Raw genomic sequence first — 12,570 nt, forward strand, 5'->3', positions numbered from 1 at the left:
CCGGGGCCCGGAAACCCCGACGCTGGGCCGCGCCGCCCGGGGTGACCATCTCCTGGCTGCCGGCGGGCTGGAGCAAGCTGGCACGGTGGCAGAGGCGGAGTGCTGCCGACGTGCGCAGGTTTTTCATATGGAAATGTGAAATAATGGGGTGATTAAATAGAGCTGTATATTAAAGTACATCTGACATTAGAATTACCATAATGTGCTGTAGCCTCAGGCTGAGTACTTTATTTGCCATCTGCGTCGGCCCAAAATCCCCCGGGGAAGCGCTAAAATATTCTGAATAAACTCAGCTCGAGTTCTTATTGAGAGTAAAATACCATTTGTGGCACGTCGTATTGATTCGTCTTAATTGTGGTGCAGAAAAGAACATTCAGTCGCTGATGACTTTTGTGCTTGGTGACAAGCTGGCTGGAGTTACTCTAACACTGCAGTTGGTTAACCTGGACGGGCCAGGCGGGCACCTCGGCTCCAGGCAGGAGCTGCAGGGCCACCGCGGGCTGGGCACAGCTGGGGCTCCCTGCCAGCCGGCTGCTCTCCTCCAGGGAGGGTCCTGGGGAGAAGGGCACCCACAGTGGGGGCAGAGGAGATGCAGGCTCTGCCCACAGACCCTCCCCACCTGCCCCCTCTCCCCACCACGCAGAAGCTCTGACCTGCTGCTGGGGAGGTAGGGAATGGGGGAAAGCGGGGAGCAGGGGCGGGGTGGGGGAACGGGGGTGAGGGGAGCAGGGGGGTGCCTTTCAGGGGCCTCAGGGGCTGTGGCCTCAGTATTTAAAAAAACAAAACCGAAAAAAGGAAAAGATCCCGCCCACCCTGACCAACCTGAGCTTGGCCGGTTCCTGGTTGGTGGCCTGGTTGGTGGCCGTATGACCCTGTAACGAATGGTCCCTGCGGCCCTTCGGTGGTTGGGGGGGTGGGGGGCGTGGGGGACAGCGCTCTGGAAGAGCATTAGAGGTAAATGAGTCGTCAGTGGGAAAACACTTGGCTCTCCAGACAGCGCTCGCTCATTCATAAGGTCCAGTTCTTACCCTGTAATTGCCTATCATTATACACCATTTAAATATTCAAACATTCTCCGCGAAGCTGGGGCTAGCATGTTTTTATTACAAATTCAGAACAAGGGAATAACCTTTAACTTCGGAGACAAATGAGACAAATTTACAAGTGCACGTCTGCTGTTTTCTTGTGTTTTATCAATCCCTGCGGACTGGAACACTTCCGCTGTGACGCCACCCCGAACAGTATACATACATTACTACTTGTTTGTAGTGTGTCGCTAACGAGTCCCCTCTGCATTAGCCAACCTATATCACTCGCGCTGCGGCTCTCCGAAACGTCAATTATCTCCTCACGGCTAAACGTACACTCCATTAAAACGAGATTTACTGCCCCTGCAATACTTCTTGGGGGTGGAACGTGGAGACTTTTTGCGGATCGAAGGAGAGGAAGGACGGAGGCCTTGCCGGCGAGGGGAGTTGTGAATTACGCAGCAGGGCGACGTCCCGTGTCGGCCGGGACCCGTGCGTGAGGTGTGCACACGTGTGCACGCGCAGGTGCTCGCACAGACCGCAGCCTACGTCTTGCTTCCCTTGCCCGTTTATTTGAAACTCGTTTTGTTTTTTTTTTCTCATTTAATGTGAAGGATAGTTTGCTTTATGCTTCCCCTTCACGTTCTCTGCTAAGTTCCCGTCCGTCCCCAGAGTGCCAGAATCCTTTCAGAAAACCCCATGTTCGGGGAGATGGGGTGAGGGGAACAAAACCTCCCAGACAGCTCCATCAGCCCGCCAAACCCCTCCTGGAAGAGGGTAGGCCCTTTTCCGGGGCGCCGACAGAAAGCTTCGAGGGGCTCTGACGAAGCCCTCGTCTGTTTCGAGAAGGACATCTTATTTCCAGTGGACTTGAGGGTCTTACGCAAAGGGAGAAGCTCTCTGGAGATGACCTTGAGAAATGCACTGAGTTTTTCGAGAATGTCGTGCATGAGTTACCACGTGTCCTGCCTCCGGCTCCTCCGTCTTAGTGGCAAACAGCACCGCTCTCACTCTGCCCGAGGGCCCTGTGGCCGGCGATGTCACTTTGTTTTGGGATGGGTGGCTGTTTCCTGAGCCTGAACGGCACACCTGGCCTGATCACGGAATTGAGCAGTTGACGCCGAGACTGTCTGGGGAACCCTAGGGGGGTGTGGTGCCCGCAGCTGTAGTCCTGCTTTAATAATTCCCTGTTCCTCTAAGCACCTGGACCGCCCCGTTCCTGAAGGTGGCTTCGCATACTGAGACTGTATGGATGGGAAGCTTGATGGAATAATCAAACTCCTGCCAGAGAGGGTGATTTCGAAGCCACCTGTAGGGTAGCGGTGATCCTTCTAGATGGGATTTAAGTTCTCTCTTGGCGTTTTCCACTGCTCCCCGCCCCCCCGTTTCATTTCTATATACCTTATGATTCACAGCTCAGGAAGGGTGGGTCTGGCCTGAAACAAAGCTCTCCGAGGGGTTCACCTACCTCCTTTTGTTGTACTAAGTTTTCGTTATACTGAACAGTTGATGACTCAAGTAGGTCTTGAGTGTGGGCTTGAAAATTTTCATTTTAAAAGAAAATATCAAAGTTTTCACTGTGACAAAATTGACAGCAGTGGAATTGGATCGGTATCCAGCTAAGTCTCCCCGCGTGCTTCCAGAGCCTCCGCAGACTAACCTGGAACCCCCTTTCCAGTGCCACCTCCAGTTCCTCCCCTCTGTGACTCTGTGGTCCCGCTTCCGTGCCTGGGCTGGCAGGTTCTCCTGCCAGCCTCCGCCTTTCTCTGCATGACAGACAGACAGATGCATTCTTCCTGAACTCAGCTCCAGGGTCTCCTCCTGGGGGCAATCATCCCCATCCTCCCAGGCTGTTAGGGTCCTAGGCCCTGTGGCACACCCTTTACTAGTGACCTAGTGGCCCGGGCCCTTACTAGATGTTTGTGGGCTCGTCGACCTCCTGCACTGGACCGCAGGCTCGGTGAGGACACTCATCTCTGCGTCCTGCGCTCAGCACGGGGCCTGGCCCAGAGCAGATGCCGCATGCGTTTGTGGCGTGAGGAAGGAATGGGGGGTGGAGGGAATGCGTGACCGCGGTTCAGGACATCTTTTCGCCCTCTGCTCTGACGGTACAGCGGCATCTGCGGTGCCGCGGCCGCCATCCTAATGTGCTTCCTGCTGTCCTTAGGAGAAGAATCAGAGCCCCTGAGAGCAGGGCAGGCTCCTCGCCACTAACATTTGGGCGTGGGTTTGGGTGGTGAGCGTGGCGAGTGAGCTCAGCCCTGCGCTGGGGACTCTGGAGCAGCGGGGAGCAGCGGGCCGCACCGGCCGGAGCACCCCCTGGCATTCTCCGCAGATCTGCCCCTCTCCGCTCGCACCGCCCGTTCCCCGCTCCTGCCTCGTCCCGCAGCGCGCGGAACTGCTTTCTGTTCTGTGCGGCGTGGGCGTCCAGGCCCCCTGCGTGTGCCCAGGCCGTGCCCGCCACCCCGCACGCCTCTATCCTTGATCTGGGCGGGTGCTGTTCTCCCTGTGTCTGGCTCAAACTCACCTCCACGCGGTGTTTCCTGCCTGCCCCCTCCCTAGGTGCTCTAAAGTCAGGCAGGTTCCTTTGTGTCCACAGCCGAACCTACCCCTGCTCCCCAGCCCCCACCTGTGGCCTCCTGGAAGGGAGGGGTTGTGGCTGATCCCTTTGCTGTGCCTAGCGCCTAGCACATGGTGACTGGATGGATGAGCGAATGAATGAATGAATGAATGAATGAATGAGAAAGGCATGTGGGATGAGATCAGCTTTCCTTGGGTTCTCTCACTTCCCAGGAATGCCTCTTCTGTTCGAAGCGCGATTCACGGGCGTTTCTGTGCGCGCCCGGCGGTCTGGGAGACGTTGGGGCTTTCCTTCGAGCCTGTGATGAAGGCTGGAGGCCCAGTCCCCCAGCCCGAGGGGAGACCAGGCGTCAGAAGCGCTAAGTTTACCTCGGCCGCACGGGCACTATTGGGGTAAATGGACTGTCTCCAAACACTTTGAGGCTAAGCGAGTTTTCCTCGCTGGGTCAGGCCCCTTTATTCTCAGCCGAAGGACGAGTGGCATTTCCTGCAAAGCCTGCAGCTGCCTTCGCTGGCCAGCTCGCTGGTGTTCAGGGTGCAGCTGGAAAGATTTGCCATGGCTGGTTCAGGCCTCTCCCTAGAGCCAGTTATGGCAGCGTTTGCAGTCCCAGTGGAGGGGGCAGCCAGTTGTGCGTCCAGGCACAGACTGGGTTATCAGTCTGGGCTCTGTGACCCGCCAGCTCTGTGACCTTGAGCCCCCCTCACTTAACCGTGATGAGCCTTAGTTTCCCTTTTCTACAAGAATCTGGATTAAAACTCACTTCCTAAAGCCGCCGTACGCATCCTCCCGAGATGCCAACACTGGCGCGTGCAGGTTGGCTGTGAGCTGAGCACACCACGGTCAAGGGCAAAAATGACAATATATATGGTGATCAGTATCCAGCAGCATTCCCAGAATGCTATGGGTGGAGAGGTGGAATTCCACTCGGGCTGGCTCGAAAAAGATGTTTTTAAGGTAGAGAAGGAAAGGTAGGTATTCCAGGCAGAGGGAATGGCAGGTGCATAAGGTGTAGAAACGCATGGCCCCAAGGGGAGGACCAAGGTGGGGAGCGCAGAGGTGGCCAGCAAGCCTGCCTGGGTCCTGGAGGCTGAGTGCCTGGTGCTTCTTCCTGCAGTAGGGCCTGTCAGCCTGTGATGTGGGAAGGTCGCCGGCCTGCTTGCCCACTCTGCCCAGAGCGGCTCGACGGTGGGCAGTGGCGGAGCTGTGGCGTCTCGGTCTGTCTGGCGTCACCTGGGATCCCGGCATGCTCTGGTGGCTGGCACACAGCGGCTGAGAGCGTGGGCGTGCCAGCTGGGGCCTCTACCCTGCGTGCCCGGCGGGTGGGGCCGTTTGTCGAGAGTGCTGAGCTGGAGGTGGCTTTGCCTGGAGGGCAGACCGTGGAGCCGGGCGGGTTCATCCAGACCTGGGCAGACGCCCTTGTCCCAGGGGTGATGACTTCAGTGGCAAAGAACACGGGCGGGGTGGGGGGAGGGAAGCAGACAGACAGAACACACCATTAGCACAGGCCAGCGACAGTTCTGAAGCACATACGCGTTAGCGCCGTGCCGGTGGCCAGTCACAGAGGTGGACAAGACCAGATTGATCTCTGTCCCTGGGGAGCCTGGACTCCAGCCCAGACAGTCAATTTTAAATAAAAAAACCCAAGGCCAATAATGTCACTGAACAACTTACTTCAGTTCTGTGAGTGTCCTCTATCGCCCCTGTAGTGGTCACCTGTAGAGTCATCGTGAGGACCAGAGTGAGGCAGGTGAGAGGCTGGCACGGGGCAGGTCTGCACCCCCAATGCCCAGCCCTCGTGTCCCTCCCTCCCTGAACTTCTCCCTCGCAGCCTCCTACTTTTCATTGAATAATTTAGAGGGTTATTAGGTGTTCCCGTGTCCCCTGGCATACGAGCTGCGTGCCTAGCTACCAGCGGAGGACCCAGTGGGTAACAGCTGCCCAGCCTTGTTTGTTCAGTGAGTGAATGAAAGGCAGGTGTGGTCTCTGCTCCGAGCAGGACATACACTGCTACCTAACGTCCTAGGTGCCGTCTGGCCTGGTCCCCCATTTTTTGGGCTTAGGTGCACTGGGATCCAGGGCCGGCAAAGAGGCGGAGGCACACCCTACTCGAAGCAGTGGCTGTCTGCAGCGCGGGCTTGAAGAGGATTCTGAGGCCTGGAGGCGGGGGCTGCGGGACGGGGGGCTGGCAACGTCTGCCACAGGCACCACTGGAGGGGCGCTGGCTCTGCCGTTGAGGCCGGCTGGGACTTCATCGCCAGGCAGACCATTTATGATTAGCAGCAGCACCACACCCAGCAGCACCGCCACCAGCACCAACACCCAACGAAGTGCATCTGTTACTTTTCCATGAAATAACCAGCATGATTTCACCCAGTTGTTGCAGTTCTAGCCAAAAGCACCCATGTCCACATTTTAGTTAGCTGGAACCGAAGGTTAATCCTGAAGCATGCACGTCTACTCCAGCCCCTACCCAGGTCCCAGGGCTGGGGGCGGGGGGCAGGTCTTCTGACCAGGCTTTTATGAGTCCAGCATCATGCTCAAGAACACGGTGGCCGTGTAGCCTCCAGCAAATCATTTTCTCCCTTCCGATCCTCAATCTGCTCATCTGTGAAATGGTGCCGATGACAGTTCTGACCTCAGGGGCTGCCGAGAGCCTCGTGTGTGGTCAGTTGTGCTTAGCTGTGGGCCAGCTTGTGGTAAGTATTTAATAATGGATTATTGTCACCGCCATTATTATTACTCCCTTAGCTCTCCCTTCTCTCTCTCAGAAATAATAAAATCCTGAAACTTACAAAGACCCCCAAGGTGGCCAATTGACATTTTCTTTCTGGGATCATGAAAGGGTAGGTAGTTTTTAAACTAATAAGGAGTCTGCGCATTTAAGGGATAATGGTGATAATAATTATTATCGTTTTGGAGCTGTGGCGACAGCAACGTTAGCAGTTGTAGTAGGTTCTGAGGAGGATGGGGTGGCTGGCCAGTGAATCCAGCCCTCTTCTTGGGCACCAGGCACCCTGAAATGTAGAGAGGGGAAGGGGCCTGCCATGGGGGACCCTGGAGTCCAGCTTCCTGTCCCTGGACCTGGCCGCCTGGCATCTCATGACCCCTCCGCCAGGTGCTAAATGGCGTGTTGTCCCTCGTGGGCTCACTCGCCCTCTGTGAAAGGCCTCCCCTCCAGGGACAGGCCGTGGGGGACGCCATGGGGTCCCATCAAAGGGTAACTAAGGCCCTTCACTGGGAGGACACACGCGGTGTGGCGGGAGAACCTCTCCGGGCCGTTTTCGTTGCGAAACAGGCTCTGACAAGTGCAGAGGGAGTGACCGGTACCTGGGTGGCAGCGCTGCGTGCCAGGCGGGGGCAGAGGGCGGGGGCGGGAGGTCCTCCCGCGGCTGGCGCTGGGGCTCTGCCTCTCCGAGCTTCCGTTCTCTTTCATCCCATGCCAGCTGCAATGCAGTCCTTGCCTGGCGTCCCTCAGAGGCCGTGTGAATAACCGCGAAGCGGCCAGTGCATTTAGACGTGCCAGACCAACTGTAAGGCGCTTTGCAAACCGTGGAGGGCCAAGACCAGTTCTTATGTCCGAGTGGCAGGCTTCTCGTTTTTGCCTCTGGCTTTTGGGGAAGAGCAGCAGGCTGTCTATCAGCCGGGCCCTGCCTGAGCTGGGGGGGGGGGTGTCCCCTTGCTTCCTCCGAGCAGCAGTGAGCCACGATGCTGAGCTCCCACAGGCAGGATGGCCTTCTGCTCAGCATCGCTCGTCCAGGAAGCCGGTTAAACTCCCGCTCTCGATTGTGGCCTTTTCACGGAATAATAACTCAATTAAAGGTGTGTTTTTTACTGAACATCCCTGATATTATTATTAGTATTATTAGAGTCACTGACATCATAAGAAAATTAATTAAAAAAAAAAAAAAACAACAAAAAACCTTAACAGTAGGAGGGGAGTAGCATTTCACTGCAGGAGTCCAGTTTCGTGTTGGTTCCCAAGCGTCAAAATAAAAAATGATGTTTCCTCAACATTTGCAAGTTACTGCTTCCCCGGAACCTCTAATGCATTCGGCAGGCTGCATTAAAGTTCCTCCAGGGTTTTATTACCGCTAGAGTTGCACGGAAAGGCATCGCTGAAACATCCACTGCCACGCACGAGATGGATAATAAACGACGGATCATGCAAAGCCTAAAGCGCGATGTTGGCGATGTGCGGCTTCATCGGGTGTGTCCACGTACAGGGTCACACCTGGTCCCCCAGCCTTCTTGGGAGGCAGGTGTAGTATTTCTGTTCTACCGATGAGGAATTTTGAGGCTCAGACAGGTCAAGGACCTGATGGACTTCACTCTGCTGGCATTGCCAGGACAGAGGTAGGGACCCTCGCTGCCATCCCGGGCTCTCATAAGTGGGGGATCGCAGGGAGGGTCCCACAGTCGGGGTAAACATTAGGGGCTTCCTTTAGAGCCAGCAGAGCGAATTAGATTCAGCGCAGGCTCCTGCCCGCTGATATTAAACGCGTCTGGGGAAGAAAGGGAGGAAGCAGCAAAGATGTGGGCGCTGGGCTCCGAGTGGCCAAGCCTGATTTAACGCTCCAAATGCAGCTGACGTTTCTAGGTCTGTAGGCCAGGTTTCGTGTCGCTGGGTACGTCGCTTCAAAATAATGTGGACATCGACGCATCCATTCGGAACCTCGGCAGCCGCAGTAGCAGCCTGGTGGGCAGTGGAGTCTCTCTGGGTCCCTGGAGAGTCCTCACCTCGTGGGGCCTCCAGTTCAGCTCTGGGCAAGTGGCCCTGAGCTCCAGGAGGGGCTGGCCGCCTGCGAGGGAACCTCGAGTACTAGGGAGGGGAGGCTAGGGTCCGTGGCGGCATTTACAAATGAGCTGTGAGTTTTCGAATAGAACGGTGTCGAGGGGCTCTGCGAAGACTCTGACGTCGTTCAGTTCACGAAAGGGAGCAGCCCGGTGCCCAAGGCTACCAGGAAGTGGTCGTGTGGAAGTGAATGTTTTATTAAAAAAAGAGAGGTGCGGGGTGGGGGGCAGAGTAGGAAGAGAGTGTTCTGGGCAGGGCCTTCGAGGGCCGGATGATTTTTAAAAAATCAGAGGCTGTCGGATGCGGGGAAGGCTGTCGCCTGCGGTGAGCCTCTGGGAGCTAGAGCCTTTCAGGGGTGCAGGAGAAGAAGGAGGGTACTCTGCCGTGACAGTGGCCCTGGGGTCCCACTTGATGGATACGCATAGCTCCTCCCCGCCTGACGGTGAATTACGGACAGGACAGGGAACTTCCTCCTTAGGCTGCTCCTGGTTAGAAGTCTCTCCTCCACGGTTTTTTTTTGAACAAGAAGTGGAAACATCTGAGCGCTTTAGAACATGTAGCTGCACGCTTTGCGGCCGCTGCCATTTTGAGTTTATTTTTAAAAAATGTTGTCATCGGCCATTCCGGCTGTAGAGCTGCCTTCATCCCCCACCTGCCAGGGCGTTCCGAATTTTCTTTCGACAGCCACATTCCTCACCAGCCGTAGAACTTTCTAGAAAACGTGTGGCCATCAGAGCAAGAAACAGGAAGTGCTCTGGAGATATCCAAGGAAATGAAGATGATGAAAAAAAGAGATTGGGAGCGGGAAGGGAGGTGGTCCAACTGAGAAAACGAACCACCGGGGCGGCCGGCTGCCATGAAGCCATCCATCCGAGCGGCCGAAGCCGAGAAGTTGGGGTCGGAAGCACTCTTTAATTTGAAGGTCTGTGACCTTGTGGGATGTGGCACTTCATTGGTGCTATTAGCTCCCGTGTAGAAAGGGACTTTTATTTATCTTCTTCTTATTTACTACTTATTTATTCTGCCTTGCTCCAGAGAAGGGTTTGAGGAGGACTCACAATATGGCTTGTGACCAGCTCTCCTGTGAAGAGTTCTGTCCCCTACACACATTACCTGATACGCCGAGGCCAGGGGAGGCTGCCTCAAGGAAGCCGCTCTTTCTATGCCAGCTGAGCCGCATGCGGGCAGGGAGGGCTGAGGGCTGGGGTGCCGGCGAGGCCTTGTAGCTCCCACGGTGAGAAGTGTGGCCTCCCAGGCCCCCCACAGCCCCCTGCGGTTTTCCAGGCAGGGGAAGTTCTCAGGGGCTCCAGAGTGAGGAACGGAATTACCCAGACACGCCGGGAGAGGGACTCGCCCAGACGCCCTGGGCAAGGAACATGGCCTCTGAAGTTGTCCCTGAGCTGCCTGTAAAAGCGAGGTGGAGCTGAACTTCAGAGTTCTCTGTTTCGTCTCCTCCTGTCCATTTTCTTCCCCAGTGGCCTCCTCCGCACCGTGCACGCAGGGCCGCAGTGGAGACCAGAACGAAACGTTTAGGGCGCCAAACTTGTTGCTGTGGCGCATGTTCTGGCCCAGTTGGTTCTGTGGTCCGAGAGCACTGACACCCTGTCCTCTGGATGGTGTGGTGCTTTTCTGTGACATCACGTGCATCGCATGGCTCAGGGGCCCGGCGCCTGGGGAGCTCGCTGTTAAGCTTAACCAACCTGTACGGAATTCAAGGTCCCCGAGTCACTTAGTTAACTACTAAGGGTGCAGCCTCCCTCACCCCAAAGTATAATTTGTGGGTGGAAAACAAAAATAAAATAAGTCTCCGCACGGGCTCTCAGAGGTTCTAAATGGACTGGGGGAGGCCGAGGTGGGGAAGGGTCTTCTCCATGCGGCGGCCCACCGTGCCTCGCATCACCACGCTGAGCCTGGGTGTGGTCACCAGGGAGGTTGTGGTTCCTGGACTTCATCAGAGTTAAAGTCTTCCAGGTACAGGGAAGTTTAAAAATGCAAGGGGTTCTTCGAGATCGCGGCTGTGATGTCTTGTTCACTTTTCCTTCCTGGCCAGTGAGCAAATCCGGCAGTACGAGGCAGGGCCTGCCCCGCCTGTCCCGTTCGTGTGAAGCATTAGGGGAGGTTCAGGCTGGAAGAGCCGCCGGCTTCGTCCGCAGGCTGAGGACGGTACCCACAAGACAGGTTCTGGAGGAAGTGTTCGGCCTCCATTTTGTAAATGCCCCAGTGACGGACAAAGACCGTGACATTCTGACTCAATGCCATCGGTGTCCATGATGCTTTGCGCCCGGTGTCACTGGAGCCAGTTTGTAACAAATCCTTGTTTGCCGCCACTCATCCCGCTGCCACATCAGACCCGACGTTCTTTCGTGCAGTCGGCATTCTGGCAAAGGGACTTCGTGTAGGCCAGTGGCTTCCCCCTGCCCCTCCTGAAGGGTCTTCGAAGGCCGGATTCCACACGGTGATTACGGCGTGCGAGGCCACATTTAAATTTGACAGTGCTTTCTGCATGGACACTGCTGTATGAAACCCGAGATTTTCGTATAGCTAAAATCCCAAACGATGCAGGGGTATTAGCCCTTTATCTTAAAGAAGTTTGCAAGGTGGTTCGGTTTGACTTGTGTTTTTAAGACTTCCTTGGATCAAGTATTGCCTAATCGGTAGTGCTCAAGGGGGGAGGGTCGAGTTTGGCCTCCCAGGGGTCATTTGGAAATGCCTGGACAGGCTGGGGGAGGGCGTGCTGCTGGCTTCTAGTGGGTAGAGGCCAGGAATGCTGCTGAACACTCTACAGTGCACGAGACAGCCCCCACCACAAAGAATTATCCGGGTCTAAATCTCAATAGCACCGTGGTTGACAACCCCCGCTCTAGACAGTTGCCGGGTGAAGAGATTGACCCCGGTCTCCTCTTATGCAGCCCACCTGATGTCACTTCTATTACTGGAATCAGGCATTCTCACAAACACAGTCATCTGGCTTCTGAGATAATGGGAATAAGACACCTTTTCTTCAGGGGCACAGACCGAGGCCTGCGGAATCCCGAGAACCTTGCCGAGGTCCTGCGGCGGGTCGGGTCTTTGCCGAGGCCACCTGCCCACAGAGCCCGCTTCTTCGGCTCCCCCGGCCGGGTGGAGACACACACGGCCTGGCCGGAGAGTCGCCGTGTCCGTCGTCTGGGCCTGCTGGGAGGCGGCCCGCCGCCGCCTCTCACAGACGCGCCTCCAGGTCAGCGGCCCCGCGGCGCGCAGGCCCCGTGCCGCTTCTCACGCTCTCTTCTCTGCCTTTCTGTCCGTGTGTCTCCCCAGGTAAAGATGAGCCTTCCAGCTACATTTGCACAACATGCAAGCAGCCCTTCAACAGCGCGTGGTTCCTGCTGCAGCACGCGCAGAACACGCACGGCTTCCGCATCTACCTGGAGCCCGGGCCGGCCAGCAGCTCGCTCACGCCGCGGCTCACCATCCCGCCGCCGCTCGGGCCCGAGGCCGTGGCCCAGTCCCCACTCATGAATTTCCTGGGCGACAGCAACCCCTTCAACCTGCTGCGCATGACGGGCCCCATCCTGCGGGACCACCCGGGCTTCGGCGAGGGTCGCCTGCCCGGCACGCCGCCGCTCTTCAGCCCGCCGCCGCGCCACCACCTGGACCCGCACCGCCTCAGTGCCGAGGAGATGGGGCTTGTCGCCCAGCACCCCAGTGCCTTTGACCGAGTCATGCGCCTCAACCCCATGATTGACTCGCCCGCCATGGACTTCTCGCGGCGGCTCCGCGAGCTGGCGGGCAACAGCTCCACGCCGCCGCCGGTGTCGCCGGGCCGCGGCAACCCTATGCACCGGCTCCTGAACCCCTTCCAGCCCAGCCCCAAGTCCCCGTTCCTGAGCACGCCGCCCCTGCCGCCCATGCCCCCCGGCGGCACGCCGCCGCCGCAGCCGGCGGCCAAGAGCAAGTCTTGCGAGTTCTGCGGCAAGACCTTCAAGTTCCAGAGCAATCTCATCGTGCACCGGCGCAGCCACACCGGCGAGAAGCCCTACAAGTGCCAGCTGTGCGACCACGCGTGCTCGCAGGCGAGCAAGCTCAAGCGCCACATGAAGACGCACATGCACAAGGCCGGCTCGCTGGCCGGCCGCTCGGACGACGGCCTGTCGGCCGCCAGCTCCCCGGAGCCCGGCACCAGCGAGCTG

General features: G+C 57.2%; 1 protein-coding gene across 1 annotated transcript in view; it reads left to right on the forward strand.

The window, feature by feature from the left end:
- BCL11B (B cell CLL/lymphoma 11B) overlaps positions 1 to 12,570 on the forward strand; it is a 109,379-nt gene that overhangs the window by 64,040 nt on the left and 32,769 nt on the right. The window contains exon 4 of the mRNA XM_011375260.1: positions 11,699 to 12,566. Coding sequence (XP_011373562.1) covers positions 11,699 to 12,566 — 868 coding nt within the window. The remainder of the gene's footprint in view (positions 1 to 11,698; positions 12,567 to 12,570) is intronic.

This window comes from Pteropus vampyrus, unplaced genomic scaffold (assembly GCF_000151845.1).
Source record: "Pteropus vampyrus isolate Shadow unplaced genomic scaffold, Pvam_2.0 Scaffold268, whole genome shotgun sequence".
Lineage (NCBI taxonomy): Eukaryota > Metazoa > Chordata > Mammalia > Chiroptera > Pteropodidae > Pteropus > Pteropus vampyrus.